Genomic DNA, 21028 nt, shown 5'->3' with positions numbered 1-21028 from the left:
AAAGGATTTCCTTTCAAGGATGTTCCCCTAGTAAAACAAAATGTTCTAGGAAATTGCCAGTAGACTGTTGATTCTCTTGTCCTCTTTCATTTAAGTGCCCTAGCTATTCCACGTGCCTCTGCAAAGTAATAGTAAGAGTTATTATTTATCAAGTCCTACCGCATATCGGATGCTGTGATGGGCCCAATCCTGTTTCCCCTCACAACTGCAGTGAGATAATCTTTTGTTCTTCCCCAGTTCACAGATAAGCAAAACCAGGCTCAGGGAGCTCAGTTAAACTGCCCAAGACCACACAACTACAGTCGCTAGTATGTGAGCCACTTTAAATAACTTTGGAATAAGTGAATGTTCCAAGTAAGTAAGTAACAAGTAAATATGTGGAGTAGCCAGGATTCAAACCCAGGTTAGTCGGGAATCACAACCCTGGCTGCCTCTCTGCACCAGTCTGCCTCCTTTTTCAGCAGCATGCATTCATATGGCTTTCATCTTTTTGAGATTTTCCACATGTACCTGTTCATTTGTTCATCCCATCAGCCCCTGGCTAGACTCTCAGGAGTCTAGCTTTTCATTCTGAAAGCTCAGGCTAGACTCTGCACAGGAGCAGGAGGAATGCACAGAGAAGTTTGAGAGCCTGGGTCTCTTCTGGCAGTGTGGTTTCATGCCATGTTCTTCAAAACCCCTGGAGGAGGTTCTGCATGTTTGCCCCTAGTGTTGCTTTTTAAGCTTAATTTAATATTGTTGAAACTGCTAGGAAAACCCACCCTTGCTCTCAACCTTTCACTCATGTGGGTGGCAGAAAGGAGCTTTTGAGTGTGGTCTAGACCAAATGGGAACCCCTTGGGGGCCACCGGTGCTTTGCTTCAGGCTGCTGGGTAGTTTTGTGCTGATCTCAGGCTGCTGGGTAGTTTATCTCAGGCTGCTGCTGCTCCTGCCTTGGCTGCAGTGGTCAAGAATGGGGAGGAAACTGCTCTCCTTTGCTTTCTTTATGCATGTAACAGGATCTTCTCAACACTATCGCCAAAGCAAAACACAGAAATAATTTGGTGGCTGAGGCTGTAACTAGCCTTCATAACCTTATCTGTAACACTTTGGTTCACTCAGTCTCATTTTTGGCTTTTTATTGGGTCAAAGATAGACATTTTAATTCATAAAGGAAGAGCATACTAATAACCCATTACTGCTATCCATTTGACATACTGAGATCCACAAGAGATTTAATTTGGATTGGGAGAGGAAGGGTTCTGCTGCTACACAAAAAAATCAAAGAAGTTAGAAAAACACTGATCTACCAAGTAGAGCACTGTGCTTAGGATTAAAGACCTGGATTCTCACCTAGTTTTGCCAGGGACCAGCTGTGTGATCTTAGGCAAATCACATCACTTCTCTGGGCCTCCATCTCTTTGTCTATAAAATGGGAAGGTTGACCTGGTAAGATCTTTTTCACCTTGAAATTCTATAGATGTTTCTAACTCCATTTCCTTCTTACCTGACTTTTCCAGCAGCACTTTAGCCTTTAAAGATCTGTGGTTGCCACTGACCTCAGAGCCCTTGTCTCTAGATTATCTTACCCTGAAATACTTAGGTTTTAACTCTATGGATCTGGAGCGCTTCAAGAGCCACATTGTTTGAAACTGGAATGGGTTATACCCCTGCTTCAGCTTAACATTATTTTCAAACCAACAAACATGTCCAGCCAACACGAATGTTTAAATGACATTACATCTGTGTGGGCTGGAGTGTTTTTCCCGCCTCAGCGGCAGCCTTACTGCTACACCATTCCCCAGATCTGTTTGCAGAGCTGCTGTGTTGTGCAATCCAGAGGTGCTGCTGCTGTTGTATTCTGCATGGAGGTAGTCAACAAGACAGCCCTGCCTAATTATGAAGCGTCTGTAGCACCGGTGTACGAAGGTGTATAGAAGTGTATAAAAAGCGCCCAAAAGAGCAGAAACTTGGCTGGGCATGGTCGCTCATGCCTGTAATCCCAGCACTTTGGGAGGGCAAGGGATCACTTGAGTTCAGGAGTTCGAGACCAGCCTGGCCAACATGGTGAAACCCTGTCTCTGCTTTAAAAAAATACAAAAAATTATCCGGGCGTTGTGGTGGCCGCCTGTAATCCCAGCTACTCAGGCGTCTGAGGCAGGAGAATTGCTTGAACCGGGAGGCGGAGATTGCGGTGAGCCAAGACCACACCACTGCACTCCAGCCCAGGTGACAGAAAAAGACTCCATCATAAAAAAAGGAGAAGAAAGTGTATAGAAGACACCTAAAAGAGCAGAAGCTCAACTTTGTCGATCACGAGAATATTCTACTGAATGGATTTAAAAGTTCTTTGGGCCTTTAAGGGGTTTAGAGGAAGAGTTCTTTCCCTAAAAACAGTGTTTCAATAACAGCAGAAATAACAATTGCAGCACCCCTCATTCTCCGAAGTCATCCTTCCTTTAACTGTGACTAATGAGACACTATTGGAAGATAGCATCCAGGGGGCCAAAAATCTCCCAGGTTTTATTCACAGTACCTGAGATCTTTTCGTAACTATTCCTGATAGATGCTGGAAAAATAAGAGCCGCAGCTTCTAGCTATTGTAGATTCTTGAAAATGACAGTGACCCGTGCTTAAAGTTTTGTTTTGGTTTGGTTTGAGTTGCCTACCTGGGCTGGAAGGCAGATTATTTATGGCAGCTGTATTGATCAGACCAAAATGAAATTGGATGTGAAACAGGGCCGGAGGAATGCAAACTTCGGGGAGGTGGAAGTGGAATTTATTACACCTTAAAGGAGACAGCTGGCAGCTAATCCACAGCAGAGCCCGTTTGGCCTCTCTTAGGCGAAGTACCTTTTATAATCACACAACCCAGGAGTTATTAAAAGAATGTGTGCCTGCTGAGCTTTTAGCTCTAAAAATGTACCTTTTAAAGGAAACCTCAAACCTAGCCTGATAGGAAGTCTGGGCTCAGTATGGTCGCTGTCCCCATGGGATACAGCTGGGGTAGGTGGTGTTCTGGTTGGTAAACATACCAATTTTGCAAGAATCTGAACACTTCAAAATATGCTTAATACGGAAACCACATTTTGAACCTCTAATTACCCTCTAGAGCTATTGTGAAGAATAAAAGAAATTAAACACATTACCTGCTTAGAAGAAGCCTTGACACACAATAGGGGCTCAGTAAATGCTTGTTGAATGAATAACAGAATTATCCCACAAAGTTCATCTAATTAACATTCTTACCAGGTGGCTGGAGGAGCAGATAAGCCATAAACCAGGAAAGATATGTGTCAAGGAGGGTGTTACACTAGGACCGCAAGATACAGGCTTGTTAGGTAGAGACTGGGCATTTTACAGTCTCTAAAAAGGGAAGCAAAATCAACCAAATTCCATACTTCACCAAACACAGACTCGTAATAGGAGTGGAATTTTCCTAGCCAGGCTCCCATAGGACGTAGGAGAAATTTTCCACATAGGGAAGGCCTCGATGGCAGGGTCCATCACGCTTCTCCTTCCCCATCCTGGGCTTGCCTCTGCAGATCGGATTCCAGATTCGCACTCGTGTGCAGGACCTGGGCCACGGCTGTATCTTCCTGGTGCAGAAGGCAGGGGCCCTCCAGGTCTGCCCCACAGACAGCTACACCAAGAGGGAGCTGATCGAGTGCGCCCGCGCCGTCACGGAGAAGGTAAGGAGCAGCCCTCGGTTTAGAGCCACAGGAACCTGCGGTGGCTCTCAGTGATCCGCTGTAATCAAGGACAAAAGCAGGAAACGAAGCGAAAACTAACCCAGCTGACTCAGCTGTCTCACCCCGATCTTCCCCACTGCTCAGATTCTCCCAAGAATAGGGCGCGTCAGGGAGCTGGGATGATCATAGGCCCAGAGAATTTGAGGACTTAGAGGGTCTCTCCCATGAAGGTCAGGCCCTGGCACTCCCCATTCTTGTAGGGCTTTCCGGTGGGCAGATTGTATCAAAGTCCCCATCAGCAGCCAGGAGCCCTGGTCAGGGGAGGCCTGGAGCCAGAGCCCTTTCCTGCAACCCCTGTTGACACCATCTTTCTTCTTAAGGAGGCTCCTGAGTGCTGAGGGCTGAGTCAGGAGGAGTGAAAGTCCCTTTGGTGTAACCTCTAATTTACAGATGAGACAGTGAAGTAGGGGTGGGTTAGGCCACATGGAGCAGTGGCGTGTACCTTTGTGGAGAAGCAGAAACTTGCCCTCGGTTCTCTGACTCTAAAGACACTTGTTTGTAGAGAGATTCCCATGGGGTAGTGAACAAAGCTCTAAGATCTTAGCTAAGGTACTTCACCTTTCCACAACTCGATTTCCTCATCTGTAAAATGAGGATTAAAATATATAATGTCTGACTCAGAGAACTGCAAAGATGTTCTGTGCTGATATGTGTAAAAGTGCCTGGTGAAGTACCAGACACATAGTCACACCTTTAATAAATCTAGCGACTGTTTTCTTGAAACTTTCCTCCAAACTTCTTTTTCCCCGGGCAGTTTTCCCCAGTTAACCATGCCATACTTAGAATGTTTCTTCATTCCCGAGTAGCTCTTTTATTCTCCCCCATTATGCGAGTCTTTTGCTTTGCTTTTTGTCTCGGAATCATTTTTCAGGTCAGCTGTTCTGCAGGCTGCTTGAGGTACAGGATAAAGCATCCAGGCTTGACAGCTTTTCCCCTTCCCTTCACTCTGGTTCATAGGACATAGAGCTCTGTCCTGTTTAGAAACTTGGCAACCGACTTGAGGGGCGGGCAGGGAGGACCCTCAGCTGGAAGGTGCTGCCACAGAGACTGCTCTGTCCGTGGCCCTCCCTGAGGCCAAGCCACAGTCTGGCCTTCTCCCGTAGCCCACAGGGCTGTCTAGCCTCCTGGGACTCCACAGACAAGGAAATAAATCTCTCAGCTGGAGGAAGGCATTTGCCTGCCTTTCAAAGCCCTTTCTTGTTATTGAAGTTATTCTTGCCAAATTCCCCCATAAAAGGCCTTGTAGCGGGAGCACCAGGAAGGGAGGAGAGGGGTCCAAGCTGCAGTGTTTGCAGGCGTGGCCAAGCAGCTTGATCTTCCTGAGCTGGCCTGGGCTCTGCTCCCTCTCCCGACTGTGGGTCCCCGATTTGGGGTACCTGGAAGGAGCACCAAAGGGGAGGAGGTGGCCCGTTCCTAGCAGCTGGCCTTTTGACTATATCTCGCTGTGCATCCCTGTCCTCTATGCTTTGTGTCTTGTTATATGTCTTGATGGTGTGTATAATGCACCCACACACAGCCATGACTTGTCTGCCTTTGTGTCCTCAAAGGCCCCTAGTGCCTAGCAGATACTCAGTAAACACCTGCTGGCTGGCACACCCTTCACAGAGGGTGGGTTGCTATTTCTGGGCTCTTTTTTTTTCACCCTGGCTAAGAACGTCTCCCACACACACACACCCCTTTAGGCTTCCCATGATAGTTGTCTTGGCCTTTGTCATGCATCCTTTGAGGGGCTTTCCAGAACCTGGATATCTCATTTCCAGGGCAGCTCTATGCCAGTCTGACTTGTCTTTTCCTGGTAGGACCTAGTAGCATTTAAAAGAAAGGCAGATGAGGAAGAGAAACAATTCCTTGTGGGCTGGTCTCAGAATGTGGTGGGTACCAAGGAAATGGTCCCTGTGCCTCTCCCTCCAGACTGTATCCACAGCCTCTGCTGAGATCTAAGCAGCACTGGGGACAGAGTGTCTCATACTCCATGCCTCTTGCTGGCACAGTGACACAGTTTTCTCCCCTGCCCTGGTCAGCATGTTTTAAGAAATGTACGTACGAAACGTTGTCAGATTCTTCTTTAGGTCATAGTCAAGGGTAGCGGGTGTGTGCACACAGATTAATACGAGGGCTTCTGGACTCAAAGAGCCTCCAGCCACTAGCCTGACACATGCGATTTACATTGGGTGCAGTGGGCCATCCTGAGGGCAAGAACGGTGTGCTGTGGGATCCCAGGAGGCCGGACTGTCTCTGGAAGAGGAGAGCAGGGGGAAGTGTCCAGGGCTCCACTGTTTTGCAGGCTGCTTGAGGCACAGGATGATACATCTGTGTTTGGTGGCTTTTCCTTATTTCTTTGGTGTCTTGCAGGCCAAGTAGTTCAGTGGCTCGGGGGGAGGGGCAGGAGGCATTGCAGGGAGAGCGCGGACCCAGGGTGGAGAGCTGGGAGTGTTTGGGAAAGTCAGGAGCTGGCGGATGTGGTGAGAGCCGGGTGAAGCAGACACATGACCAGAAGGGGAGTTCAGCCAGGGGAGACTTGTAAGCAGGGTCTTAGCGTGGTCAGGTTTATGTCATAGGAAAGAATCTTGGAGCAGTGAGTGTGTATGTGGTGGGTGAGGGTGACGGCACAGGATTTCTGACATGGAAGACACCCGAGTGCCCTCGGGGCACTGAAATGATGGTTTGGGGGTGGGTGACGGCTCACAGGAGTGCTAGAAGTAGAGATCCCCTCCAGACTCCAGCCCTTCTGAACTCCATTCTGGAGAATTTCCATCCCAGTGAAGGAGTGATGAGTGGTGGCAGTGGCCTGTTCCTACTGAAAACCCAATAAAAGGGGATGTAATTGCCACACCTTTCACAGGAGCCTAATCCTTTATCCCATTCTGTGGTTTCAGAAACATAGTAGTAATTGAATAAACAGCATCTGCCCTCTACTGAGCACTTACTGTATGCCAAATGCCTTGCTAGACACTTGACAGATGTTTTTCTTCCTACTTAATCCTGTCAACCCTAATAGGGCAGAAATAATGGCCCCATTTTACAGATGAGGAAACTGAGGTTTGGAGAGGCAAAGCAGCTTTGCCTAAGGTCACCTGGCCTTTAAATGGCAAAGCTGGTATTCAGACCGAGGCCGTTGACTCCAGACATGTGCCTGTAACCCCTAAGCCACATCAGCTCCTAGGAGATAATTCAGTATTTTCAGAATCTGCTTTTAGGTCCTGTTCTCTCCATTTCCCAGCTCCCCTGACATTCCCTTTCTGCCTACAGGTCTCCTTGGTGCTCTCGGCCCTCCAGGCCGGGAACAAAGGAACCCAGGCATGTATTACAGCTGCCACTGCTGTGTCTGGGATCATTGCCGACCTGGACACCACCATTATGTTTGCAACAGCAGGGACGCTAAATGCAGAGAACAGTGAGACCTTCGCAGACCACAGGTACGTGGGGGTCCTGGACGGGGAGAGGTTCAGGCTGGCCTGCCCCTGAAACTCATGATCGACTTGGAGACGCCACCTGGGAGCCAGAAATGTAGTTATCTGTTTTGATTTCAACAAGATGCACAAGTTGGGAAAGTGAACCATGTAATCAGAATAAGCCCCCTCTGCCAACTGTAAACACAGTGTCGTGGTTCGAGCTTTGCCTTTGACAGCCTTAAATCCAGCCTGCTACAGCAAAGGACGGCTTTCAGACCTGCCACATTCTGAGCCAGAAAGCTCTTCCTCGAACTGCTGGCCAGCCGCAGCAGGATTGGGAATGGCGGGGGCAGGCCTATTTTGCTTAAACCCTGTTTTGGGAAACCCTGTCTGCTGAGCTTGCCCTGAGCCTCTCTGTCTGCTGCTCGGGACCCCTGAAACCTCGCCACGTGTCCAACACCTTTCTTCCCCTCTGCAATCCAAGGGCTGGGCTAGGGAGGCGGTTCCCAGAGCTCTGCTGTCCCTTCCCAAGCCCAGCCTCTGATCCTGAACAAGGTGCCCCAGCCCACATGTCCTCACAGTCACTGAGACTATGAAGTATTTTAAGGGACAGTAGGAACCACAGAAAAGAAGCTGACCTTTCATTGAACTATAGGGCTTGGGAACGGAGCCGGGTGGTGGGCCTGACTTTCACTGAAGTTTTCGTGTCAGTCGGCTATGTGAATGAATACTGGCTGACTTTCTTCTTGTCCCCCCAGTTTTGCATTTGTGAAAGATGAGAGGCCCTTGGTAAGGGGAGGTGTAACACAGCACTTCTCTTCTTCAAAGCCCTTTAACAAAAGCCCCATGTGAGGGATTTCTTTTCTTCTTGAAGTAATCAAGCTTTGCCCTCTGTCTCTCCCCCTCTCCCCTGCCCCTCCTGGCTCTCTCAGGGAGAACATTCTCAAGACAGCCAAGGCCTTGGTGGAAGACACGAAACTACTCGTGTCAGGAGCTGCGTCCACTCCTGACAAGCTGGCCCAGGCGGCCCAGTCCTCAGCAGCCACCATCACCCAGCTCGCAGAAGTGGTCAAGCTGGGGGCAGCCAGCCTGGGCTCCAACGACCCTGAGACCCAGGTACCAGCAGGGCCTGGGAAGTGCGTCCTCCTGGTCTTCCCACAAACGCTGCACACTACGCCTCAGAAGCGGCCTAAGGCAGAACAGGAACTTTTGAAGTAGACAATGTGTGTGCGAGTATGTCTGGTTTGAGGAATCGGTAGGAGGCAGTCATCCAAGCGAGAGAGTGGCACAGACTGTGGTGGTGGCCATGGGGATGGAGACAAGCTGAGGGATTTGAGGAGAGTCTAGAAGGAAGGCTTGGCCTGGCCTGGGGAAGGCTGGAGCACAGCATGCCTGAGGGAGGGGGAGGAGTGAAAGGCGGCTCCTTGTGCAGCCAGAGCAGGGCACAGGAGCTCCCTGAAGGAAGAGCTGGTGTGGGCAGGGAGGTGGAGGTGATGGAAGTGCTGGAGCCACACGCAGGTAGAGCTAGTGAGTGCGTTTGAGCCTGCCCAGGCACAGGGCTGTGGGTTCAGGGACTGTTGCCATAGAGATAGCGACTGCAACCACATGAGAGGAAAAGCCAGGGTGGTCAGGGCAGAGCCCGGAGGAATCCAGCATCTCGGACCACGTTACCGTGCAAGTGGCGCAGGAGACCGAGAAGCAGCAGCAGCTGCGGGGAGGAAAGCCGCAGGCGTCGTGTTGCCAGGATGGAGTGTTTCAACACATCAGAGATAGTGAGAGTCAAGAAAGAGGGAAGTCTGGGAAGGTTATTGGCCCGTTCCAGTAACCACTGAGTGCCATCGAGGACGTTGGTGTCCCCAGCTGCTTGTGTGGAGTGGTGGCGCAGCAGCCAGACGGGGGTGGGGAAATGAACACAGCACCTGTAGATGGCCCAGGTGAGAACTTTGGTTCTCAAGGAAGAGAGAGAAGAACTGGTAGGCTAGGGAAGGACCCTGTGCTTCTGTGACCTCTGCTTCTGATATTTGGCAATTTCATTGAGATCACCTGCATGTTCCTTGGTCCCCTTCTCAAACCATTGCTCCTCAAGGACAGTCACCACAGTGTGCTCATCTTTGAAACCTGCACACCCAACACAGCTCCTGGCACATAGTGGCTACTGGCTACTGAACAAGTATGTGTTCACCTATTGTTGAACTAACAGCCAACAAAAGTCATTAATAAATGGATGATGCATGTTCCCAGAGCGCAAAACTTAAAAAACAAAAAAACTCTGTTCTCTATTCCCAGAACCATCAAATGCCAAGCACTTCAGTTTTCACTCCTTAAACCATTCTCAGTAAACTAGTCTGTCTGGGCAAACCTGGTTAGAAACCCCTGCCATTCAGTGCCGCCAGGAGATGCAGTGATTGTGCTGCTTCACTTGGGGCCACCGCCTCGTTCCCTCACAGCAAAACCCTTCCCTCCCTGACTCCCATGAGTGGAGCAGAGTTCCGAGAGGAAACATTCCTTATGCTACCATTTCATCCTTTCTGTTGGATTTCTGATAACATCAGAGTTCAGACTGGCTGCCTTTTGGAATTCTAAGCGTTCACAAAAACCTCTGCTACAGGTGGCGGGCGCCTGTAGTCCCAGCTACTCGGGAGGCTGAGCAGGAGAATCGCTTGAACCCAGGAGGCAGAGGTTGCAGTGAGCCGAGATCACGCCACTGCACCCTTAATACGTTTTCACATCGGAGATCCCAGTTTATCTTCAAAACAATTTAATGAGGCAGATGGGGCTAGCGCTCTCATTTCACTGTGGATGAGGAGCCGGAGCCACACACAGGCATGGCATAGTGTGGAGGTTAAGACCGTGCCCTCATGCTCACCAGACTCGGAATCCCAAGTCTGCCACTCCTAGGCTGTGGGAGTGTGGACAGAAGGATTGTGGTTCCCACTTGAAAAGGTGGTGGCAAGGAGTAAATGAGATAATGTGTGTAGAGTGCTTGGCTCAGCGCCTGAACACTGCCCTCAGTAAAGGGAAAATGCTTTTATTATTATAGAAATAGGAGTTACTGGAGCTACTGGATTGGGAACACTTCATTGCAATGCCCAGTATTGTGTAATTCCCATCTAGACCTGGTACTTTTCACTCTAAATCCAGCACTTTGAAAAGATGATCTGTGGTCTCTGTGAAATTAGAAAAGCAAACACAGATAATGCATCACATCCAGGTTTATGTGGGAACATACCTGCATCTTCATTCCACAAGTATTTACTGAGTACCTGCTGGGTGTTCGTCCCTGTTACAAGCGTGAAACAAAGCAGAAGTCCAGGCTAAGCCTCCTGGAGCTTTCATTCAAGTTGAGGGAGAAGACAGATAACTTATAAGTGAATAAATGATAAAATAATTCCACCTACTGATAAGTGCTGTAAATAAAACGGCAACCTGACAATTTCAGCAATTGTGGGAATGGGCCCTTAGCTGAGGGATCGGGAAAAGCCTCTGAGGACATGACATTTGAGCTGAGGCTCAGTTAGAACAGCGAGCAAAGGCCCTGAACAGGAATGAGTTGAGATTTCCCATGGAGAAGAAGCCAGGCCGACCTGTGTGCCTGCAGCAGAGCACCCTCACAGCCAGAGAGTTGGGCAGGGCTGCTGTGGGGCCTTGAGGGCCGGGGTCAGCTGGGGATTTTTACTCAGTGTTCAGGGTGCCAGTTAGGAGTGAGTGATGTTGCCTGTCTGGTGTCCTTCGTGCTGTCAGAGGCAGCTCATCTGCCAAGTTGCTGTCTAGGAGGTTTTACATAAGCTGCACGTTTACACCTGACTTCTCCGTTCTGGCTCGGCTTCAGCCTCCCCTGGGCAGCTTTTCAAAGTCCTGAGACTTGTATCAGAATTGCCAAGGGTCGCTTCCCAGGAGGTCTGCCATGCTGCAGACTTGAGACTGTCTTTCTCTCATTCCCTGTGCCCTGGCCGGCCCTCAGGCTGCATGCCTTGGTGAAGCCCGCAGCTGACATCTTGGCGCCTGCTCACCTGCGCTCGGTGCTCTCTTTCAGGTGGTTTTGATCAACGCCATCAAAGATGTAGCCAAGGCCCTTTCCGATCTCATCAGTGCTACCAAGGGAGCTGCCAGCAAGCCAGCGGATGACCCTTCCATGTACCAGCTCAAGGGGGCTGCCAAGGTAGAGTGGGGCACTGGCTGGGGATGAGCACCTGAGTTCTCTTCTCACTTAAAGGAAAGCATAGCATGCGATCCACAAGTAAAAGGAGTAGGGGCTGAACCTGAGACACTGCACTGTCTGAGTTCATTCTTTCTTCCTGTGCAGGTGATGGTGACTAATGTCACCTCCCTCCTCAAGACTGTAAAGGCGGTGGAGGATGAGGCCACCCGGGGCACCAGGGCGCTTGAGGCCACAATTGAATGCATAAAGCAGGAGCTTACGGTAAGGAGCCAGCAGTTACCTCCCTTGGGTACCAGAGTCCCACAGCTGACCCAAGTCAGGGCTCATTTGAGGTTTTTTACCAATGAGGTTTTACCTAAAACACCTGAACTGAGAATGCCCCTTCACCTGCCTGCTGGTAGTTTTATATAATTGAGATCCCATGTGTCACTGAGTTTGGCTGGGATTGATGTGTCATTGTAATCAAGGAGTTAATTGAAATGTATCACTTAGGACTATTCAGGTTTAGTTCCACTAAAACTATAGCACAAAATCAAAGCCTTGTCAACAATTCCTGGAAAAAAGGAAAGTCAGTATGACTGCGCTTATCTGGAGCATTAATCCTGTGAACAGTGCACAGCCTCTCTTGATGCACATTGCTCTTGGTACCCGCACACATGCAGAATTGGAAGTCTGCCGTTTGCTATTGGAAAAGCCTGGAAGCCTTTACCTGAGACACTTCCCTTGAAAATCCAGCTTCCTTCCGTTGGAGTCCTCTGACCTAAGAGAAATTGACCTTGTTCTTTTCTGACTTGTTCCAGCATTGCAGAGTTAAGGACGTTCTGGAGTCACTGCAATGTGGATGATACCTGCTGTTCTTATGATCCTACAATGGTTGTGGATTGACTCATTCTAATCCCCACACACAGAAATATGCCGAAAATGAGTAGCTTCAAACAGATTTCTGTTTGATAGGAGGTCTGATCACAGATTCAACTTTTTGGGGGAAGAGGGATACCTGCCTTTGCTGCCAATTGTTCTGCACCTTTAAAGGATCACCTGCAAAGGCAACCCGAGAGCACTAGAAACAATAGTAGAGCAGTTCCGCAGGGTTTGGGTGACAAACTTGGGTTTTCTTGTCATATCGTTAATGAATCTAGCCTTGACGGATGTTGCGCTCAGTTCATGCTTTAAAGGAGAAACTAAAAAATACAGGAGTAACTGAAAAACGTGGTGCCATAAGTACCACTGTCTGGCACTCGCCTGACTGCACAGGTTGAGTGTTTGCTATCAAAATCCAGACACAGCTCCTTTTTTGTTTTTTGTTTATTTTTAATTTTTGTGGGTACGGAGGAGGTGTTTATACTTAGGAGTTACATGAGATATTTTGATAACAGGCATGCAATGCATAATAATCACATCAGGATAACTGGGGTATCCATCACCTCAGGCATTTATCCTTTGTGTTACAATCCAATTATATCTTTGAGTTATTTTTAAATGTACAATTAAATTATTTATAGTTACTCTCTGTGCTATCAAATACTAGGTCTTATTCATTCTTTCTATTTTTTGTACCCATTATCTCTCCCCACCTTCCCACCCGCAACCTCCCACCTCCCTACTACCCTTCTCAGCCTCTGGCAACCATCCTTCTACCCTCTATCTCCATGTGTTCAGTTATTTTAATTTTTGCTGTCACAAATAAGTGAGAACATGCAAAGTGTGTCTTTCTGTGCCTGGCTTATTTCAGTTAACATAATGACCTCCAGTTCCATCCATGTTGTTGCAAATGACAGGATCTCATTTTTTTTTTCCCTATGGCTGAATAGTACTCCATTGTGTATGTGTACCACAGTAGCCAAGATTTGGAAGCAGCCTAAGTGTCCATCAACAGATGAATGGATACACATATACAATGCTACACACACACACACACACACACACACATATATAATATTGAGATATCTGCACTCCCATGTTTACTGCAGTTTACTTCATATATATAATCTTCGCTATTGTGAATAGTGCCGCAGTAAACATGGGAGTGCAGATTTTTCTTCAATAAACTGATTTCCTTTCTTTTGGGTGTATACCTAGGAGTAGCATAGCTGGATCATAAAGTAGCTCTAATTTTAGTTTTTTGAGGAACCTCCAAACTCTTCTCCATAGTCGTTGTACTAATTTACATTCCCACACACAGTGTACAAGGGTTCCCTTTTCTCCACATCCTCGCCAGCATTTGTTACTGCCTGCCTTTTCGATATAAGTCATTTTAACTGGGGTGAAACGATATCACATTGTAGTTTGATTTGCATTTCTCTGATGATGAATGATGTTGAGCACCCTTTCATCTGCCTGTTTGCCATTTGTATGTCTTCTTTTGAGAAATGTCTATTGAGACCTTTTGCCCATCTTTTGATCAGATTATTAGATTTTTTCCTATAGAATTGTTTGAGCTCCTTACACAGGCTAGTTATTAACCCGTTGTCAGATGGGTAGTTTGCAACTATTTTCTCCCATTCTGTGGGTTGATTGTTTCTTTGCTGTGCAAAAGCTTTTTAACTTGATGTAACTCCATTTGTCTATTTTCATCAGCTAGACTATTCTGGAGTAAATGTTTTTTTCCTTCAGTACTTTACCTATGTCATGCCACACTCTCCTGGCCTGTAAGTCTTCCACTGAGAAGTCTGCTGCTAAGCATATTGGAGTTCCATTGTGTGTTATGTGTTTCTTTTCTCTTGATGCTCTTGGGATCCTTTCTTACCCTTGACCTTTGGGAGTTTGATTATTCGACTCCTTGAGGTGGTCTTCTGTGGGTTAAATCTGGTTGGTCTTCTCTAACCTTCTTGTACTTGAATATTGATAGCTTTCTCTAGGTTTGGGAAGTTCTCTTTGCATAAACTTTCTACCCCATCTCTTTTTCTACCTCCTTTTTAAGGCTAGTAACTCTTAAATTTGTCCTTTTGAAGCTATTTTCTACATCCTGTGGGCATGCTTCATTATTTTGTATTCTTTTTTGTCTCCTCTGACTATGTTTTCAAATAGCCTATCTTCAAACTCACTAATTATTTCTTCTATGTGATCAGTTCTGCCATTAGAAGACTCTTAAGCATTCGTCAGTATGTTAATTGCATTTTCAGCTCCAGAATATCTGCTTGATTCTTTTTAATTATTTCAATTTCTTTGTTAAATGTATCTGATAGGATTCCGATTCCCTCTTTGTCTTATCCTGAATTTGAGTTTCCTCAGCACAGCTCTTTTGAATCCTTTGTCTGAAAGGTCACACATCCCCAGGATTAGTCCCTGGTACCTTATTTAGTTGATTCGGTGAGGTTATGTTTTCCTGGATGCTTATAGGTGTTCATTTGTGTCTAGACATTGAAGAGTTAGGTATTTATTATAGTCTTCACAGTCTAGGCTTGTTTGTACCCGTCTTTCTTGGGAAGGCTTTCCAGGTACTCAAAGGGACTTGGATGTTATGATCTAAGCCATATCTGCATCAGGGGGCACACCAAGCTCAGTAACACTGTAGGTTTTGCAGACTCACAGAGGTACCACATTGATGGTCTTGGATGAGATTCAGAAGAATTATCTGGATTACCAGATAATTACTTTCTCCCAAACAAATGGAGTCTCTCACTCTGTGCTAAGCCTCCTGAAGCTAGGGATGGGGTGGCACAGGCACCCCTGTGAACACAGCCTCTGACATGCATAGGCAGGCCTAATGGTGGGGATCGAAGAGACCTGAAATTTGGAGCTATCCTGGGAAACTACAGACACATGGGTTATTCTAAGTGTACCGGTGTGATTTAAAATTCACCCAGAGGCCAAGCGTGGCGGTGCATGCCTGTAATCCCAGCACTTTAGGAGGCTGAGGCAGTAGGATTGCTTGAGCCCAGGAGTTTGAGCCCAGCCTGGGCAATATAGGGAAACCATATCTCTACAAAAAATTAAGAAGTTGGGCGGGTGTAGTGGCGTGAACCTGTAGTCCCAGCTACTCAGGAGGCTGAGGTGGAAGAATCACTTTAGCCCAGGAGATCGAGGCTCCTGTGAGCCGGGCTCACTGAATTTTATGCCGGCTGAATAAAATTCACCCAGATCGTGGGTTTGCATGCAACACGTGTCATGAGGACCACATTAGTGTGAAGGACTCTGCGTGTGGCCTTCATTCCACTTAACATTCAAGGGTGAAGTGGGGATTTGGGATCTTAGACTGCTTAATTGCAGCTGCCCATTTTCAGGGGGCAGTGATGTTTGACAGTGGTTGGCATTCTATGGGATACCGACTGAGCCCGCTCTTCTGCATCAGGGAAGCCTTCCTTGCTGAAACATGGTTGCCTATGGCTGAAGACAGGGCAGCCCCACCTAGGCTAGGGGCCCTCATGTAGGGACAGATGTACATTCAGCACACATCCAGGGTACCAGTTGCTCATGTTAGAGAGCCAGAACAGATGAGCATGAAGCAGAAATGGGATATTGACTTACCATGATGAATTTATTTCAGCCTCTGTAAAGGGAGTGGGTGGGTAGATTGCTAAATAATTCACAGTGTCACCATGGCACACTCGACATGAATACCTCTGCACAATTATGCAGTTATATTTATAAGACAGGCTAAGAATAGAAGGAACTGATGCTTCATTTCCCCCAACCTCACATCCCCTTAGAGAGAGAGAGGTGAGTCCTGAGTGATCCGGCCAGGTCAGTCCTACCCTGAAACCAGCACTGGGACTGAGAGTTTATGGAAACTGCCAAAGCACCAGCAGGGATGGGGGAAGAGAACTCTGAAGCCATGCAACGACCTTTCACGGGATGGGTGGTGTGTAAATACTGGGTGTCAGTTTCTGCAGACCAACAGGTTAACACTCTACATACGTCTCCCTCACCATATTGTTCCCGTGAATGCTTAGTGTAGGACAAGAGGTTTGTCCGTGAGAATCTTGAAAACGAGAACCATATTACTGTACTCAGATTTCTAATTTCCTGCCATGCGACAGTTTCTTCCAGTTACTGGCTCAGATTTCAGACACAAGCTACATCTTGGTTGGAGAAGAATAAATTATTTTTTTCTTTTCCTTTCTGATTTTTTTAACCTCTCTGTTTCTGACTTCCAGTTGTTCCAGTCAAAAGATGTACCTGAAAAGACATCATCACCTGAAGAATCCATAAGGATGACGAAAGGCATCACCATGGCAACAACCAAAGCCGTGGCAGCTGGAAACTCGTGTAGACAGGAGGATGTGATCGCTACTGCCAACCTGAGCCGGAAAGCCGTGTCAGATATGTTGACGGCTTGCAAGGTAAAGGCCTTGGCATTGTTTTGGATGCATAGATGAGTCTCTGTCATGACTGGGTTGCTTGGTGTAGTCTGAAAAAGGGGAGGGGCTCAGAACCTTAAACTTTGTAATAAAAATGCACACACGGCCAGTTGTGGTGGCTCATGCCTGAAATCCCAACACTTTGGGAGCTGAGACAGGAGGATCGCTTGAGACCAGGAATTTGAGACCAGCCTGGGCAACATAGTGAGACCTCATCTCTTAAAAAAATTTTTTTTAAATAACCAAGTGTGGTGGTGTGCACCTGTAGTCCTAGCTACTCAGAAGAGTAGCTATAGCAGGAGGATCACTTGAGCCCAGGAGTTTAAGGCTGCAGTGAGCTATGATTATGCTGCTCCACTCCAGCCTAGGTGACAGAGCAAAACCCTGTCCCTTTAAAAAAAAAAAAAAGCACGCTGACTATGGCATATGCACCAGCCTGTGGGAAATGACTTCTGTAAGGCAGTTTAGTGTTTGAGGGGGGATGGAGTCAGCCCTGCTGGCCCTAATCCTCCCACTTCATTCTAGTTCTTCCTAAATAGGCAGGAGGCCTTTTTGCAGAGTGTGGTGGAGGCCTCTCTGAGGGTGGTGGATAGGGATTGCAGCACTTGGTTCCAGCTCCTCCAAGTGGAAACTGTTCGCTCTTCTGCTGGACCCTTTCTTACCTCCATAGGTCAGCCATTGTGCACTAGGAGAGGTGTTGCCGTCCCTGGTGAGGAAGTGAGGTGGAGGAATACAGCAGAACTTGGGGAGCTACTTTGCGCAGTCTGTGCTAGACATCTTGAAAAAATTCCTCTGCTCCTTGGGTAGATAGTTGGAGCAACTGCCCTGAGCCTGTGTTTGGTGAGGGAGCTGTGGAGACCCAGGGCCTGGAACTTTTATTTTTGTTCTGTCAGGAAAGTGAACTGTAAGAGCCCCCACCCCAGGTCTTCACCCTTCTAGGGACAGCCTTGCCCCCAGGGACTCTAACTTCTGCTCTGCGATCAATTGATGATCCCCTGCCATGGTGAGTGAGGGCGGGCATTGACCCAGAATTGAAGACCTGCTCCTACAGCGTGGGGTCTGAGGGAACAGAGCTATTCTTTGTGGTAAAGTGAGTTCAGCTGGAGTTGCTGCTGCAAGATCCAACTCTTACGTCTTCTTGGTGGCTCCTCAGAAGGAGAGGGAGGTAAAGAAGGGGGCGATGAGGGAATTTGTGTGCAAGGGCCCAACCCTGGGAGACAGTACCACATTTACGGGACCCCTGGGTGTGACGGAGGGTGCAGAGAAGAGGGTGGGCTGGAAGAAACAGGGCTGGAAAGACTCCACTTTCACAAAGGACCCAGGGCTGCTAGATCAGGGAGTTAGGACTCTCTCTCTCTCGAGGCTGCAAGTATCGGCCACTTTAATATGCTCAATGGAGTCCACCTACCAGAAGTGATAACTGCCAAAGGGGTTACATCCTCAATCAGTAGTGTTTACCTAGCAAGATAAGGCCTGCGTGCATCGTGGTGTACACACACGGCACCTCAAAATTTTAGAAGGGCTGTCATGGATATTCTCTCATTTGATCCCATATGAGAAAGGCGAAAGTAATGATTTTATTTGTCACATGATGAAGTGGGCTCAGAGAGAGAAGTGGCATGACCAAGGTCACACAGCTATTTACTATCAGAACCAGAACTGAAATTGGCTCTCCTGAGTCCTCAGCCACTCTGCTGATGTAGTACTCAAGGTCGCTATGGTTGATGGGTGACAGACGCTTTTGTCCCCAAGCTACAGACATGAACAGGGGAAACTGAACAGAAAAAGAAAACCATGATTAAATGGTCTTTTTAAAGGGAATGCACCTCAGATTTTTAAGTCTCTCCTAACATGTGCTCCCCTGTTTTCTGGGGAGGAGCTCAGGTAAGAACAGTGTGGGTGCTGTTTGGCCATCCTCAGCTCCTCTCTGTCATCTTCGCCCCAGGTCACATTATCTGGGCTTTGCAGGACAAGGTAGCAGCCAGAGCGCTGAAGCCTGAACATCAGCTTCACCCACCAAAATCAGACTCGACAGGAGTCACTGCTGAGCCCTGATGCTCCTGTTAGGATAGGACTGACTTAGCGAACTTACTAACATCTCTGCTTCCCTTGGTCTCCTGTATCCTTCACCCCTTTGCAAAAGGAAATGAGGTCTCTGGCCGAAAGAGAGTGCATGCAATAATGCATAGACAGGAAAACTGGGGTACTGAGTGGTAGTCAAGACGGAAGCCTTACATGCCAAGCAGAAGGGCCTAGTCGCCCTAGTCCAGCTCTGCCTTTTCCCTGGCTACCCTACTCAGCCCACACACGAAGGGGCAGAAAATTACATACTGGCTTATCTTAGAATGGAAGGATTACTGCAGTTCCTTAGGCAGAGAGAAAGACTTACCTAAACCCTAAGTTAATTCTCACGTATATTTCTTTCTGGTCTTACTTTCATGTGCACACGTGTATATTAGATGTAATTTTATATCTACTATTATGATTAATGTTATAAAGCTATTTCTGTGTTGCTATATTGCTGACTTTTTAATGACTGCAAAGTACCTTTAATGAATATTATCTTCCCACTGTTGACAGATATTTAGGCTGTCTACATTTTTAAAAAATCATGAACTTTACTGCAGTAAACATCTTTGGGCATATCTGTTTTTTTCTGTGCTGTGGTTATTTCCTTAGGCAAGATTCCCAGAAATAGAATTAGTGGGTCCAATAGTATAAGAGTTTAATTAGTGCCAGATTATTCTCCCAAAGGGTTCTACCCGGTTACAGAGCCCCCAGCAGTGCACGCAAGCACCTCAGCTCCACCTCACCCACTCCCTGCACAGGGCCTTGCACATAACCTGCTGGAAGTGACTCTGAGTAGCATCTGGGCCTGTGTCTTCCCACAGTGTTGTCTCATCAAACAGACGCGGGGCGTTGTGCCTCTCTGTTCGCAGCACAGGGGTATGAGGATGAATAACAAGTGATGGTAGGTGGCTGGGAGCATGGCTCTTGGTTCCTGCCTCTGAGCCCATTAGTCCTCAGATGAGGAAAACCTAGCTCATACATAACATGCTGGCCATGAGAATTAGCCGCACTCTGTCCAGGGATTGGGGGTAAGTCAAGGGGGGAGCCCAAGGTATTCCCATCAGCACTCCCGTTCCTAGGAAGAGGGGCTTGAGTGGATAAAACATGGATCCTGGTCTTCGCCCTCAGCCTTTACCTTTTGTCCTAATGTGTGATTTGTGTTTGTCCTGATTAGCGATATCTTTGTAGTTTTATGTATTTCTGCAAGCCCGTCAGTTTCTTTCCAGAGGGAAGCTGTAGAAGGAAGGGGTAGGGTTGCTAGGTTTAACAAATAAAAAATACGGTGTCCCATACTTGCTAAAAATTTTTTTTCATTGATTATCTGAAATTCCAATGTAACTGGGTGCATTTTATCTGGTGACTCTGAATGGGTATCCCTTCAGAAATGATGTAATCATGAATGACTCAAGTTAGCAGGTCATAAGTACAAGAAAAAAGCTCAAGATGCTCTGTTAAGCATGTGTGCTGGTTTGTGTATCTCGGCTTTTGTCTAATATGAGATGAGTTATGGTGCCTCTAGGGTACTGGGGAGCTCGCTATCTGGAGTTTCCCAGGAGCTAGAGGGCTCGGTCACAGAGACCTCACTGACTGTAGCATGGTCAGGCCCAGGGGTGAGAGCCTGGGCTTCATTAGCCTGTGAGCAGAGAGGGGCTTTTAGGAGCCCTTAAGCTGCTAAAGAGAGGCAAGGCTGACCCTAGGTCAGTACGTCTCCAGCTGTAAGCACTGATCATGAATCTTGCTGGATGTTTTTGTGCATGTGGAATTTTTTGCATTTCAAAAAAATGTGGCGTGGGAAAAGGAGGAACAGAGGTCCAGATTGAGCTGTTTCTATCATCTGGCTGCAGGGCACTAACAAAGTCTACGCACAGACTGCCTCGGAGGGCCTGCTGTGGGCAGGTGGGAGGTGGCGGGAGGATGTGGAGGAGAGATACCTCTTCTGTCCAGAGAGTCAGGGCAGTTTCTCGAGGTCACCAGGGTGAAGGTCTCCTGCCTCTGAGTCTGGGACTGCCCAATACTGCTGGCTTTTCCCATGTTAAGATTTCAACATTCCTTTGTCTGTCCAGCAAGCATCCTTCCACCCCGATGTCAGTGACGAGGTGAGAACCAGAGCCTTGCGTTTCGGGACGGAGTGCACCCTCGGCTACTTGGACCTCCTGGAGCACGTCTTGGTGGTAAGAAAGCGCATGAGTCAGGGTTGGGGAGTAGCTATATCCCCTCTGCTGCCCTGGCTGATTGGAACTATGCTTTCCTTGGGAGGACCTCTCAGAGTCCTGTCCAGTGCCACTGTGAGGCTGGGACTGGATTGAACTGGAATCTCCCCTGGTGCACTGATCCAGCACACTGAGCTAAAAAGTGCAGTCTGGATGAAGTTGCAGT

General features: G+C 47.7%; 1 protein-coding gene across 1 annotated transcript in view; it reads left to right on the top strand.

Moving 5' to 3' along the window:
* TLN2 (talin 2) overlaps nucleotides 1–21028 on the top strand; it is a 284115-nt gene that overhangs the window by 231551 nt on the left and 31536 nt on the right. The window contains exons 46-52 of the mRNA XM_011940468.1: nucleotides 3525–3671; nucleotides 6981–7147; nucleotides 8056–8239; nucleotides 11157–11282; nucleotides 11427–11543; nucleotides 16379–16564; nucleotides 20716–20823. Coding sequence (XP_011795858.1) covers nucleotides 3525–3671; nucleotides 6981–7147; nucleotides 8056–8239; nucleotides 11157–11282; nucleotides 11427–11543; nucleotides 16379–16564; nucleotides 20716–20823 — 1035 coding nt within the window. The remainder of the gene's footprint in view (nucleotides 1–3524; nucleotides 3672–6980; nucleotides 7148–8055; nucleotides 8240–11156; nucleotides 11283–11426; nucleotides 11544–16378; nucleotides 16565–20715; nucleotides 20824–21028) is intronic.

Source organism: Colobus angolensis, unplaced genomic scaffold, assembly GCF_000951035.1.
Source record: "Colobus angolensis palliatus isolate OR3802 unplaced genomic scaffold, Cang.pa_1.0 Scaffold19, whole genome shotgun sequence".
Classification (NCBI taxonomy): domain Eukaryota; kingdom Metazoa; phylum Chordata; class Mammalia; order Primates; family Cercopithecidae; genus Colobus; species Colobus angolensis.
The sequence above is the reverse complement of the archived record's forward strand: the minus strand, read 5'-3'. Positions and strand labels throughout refer to the sequence as shown.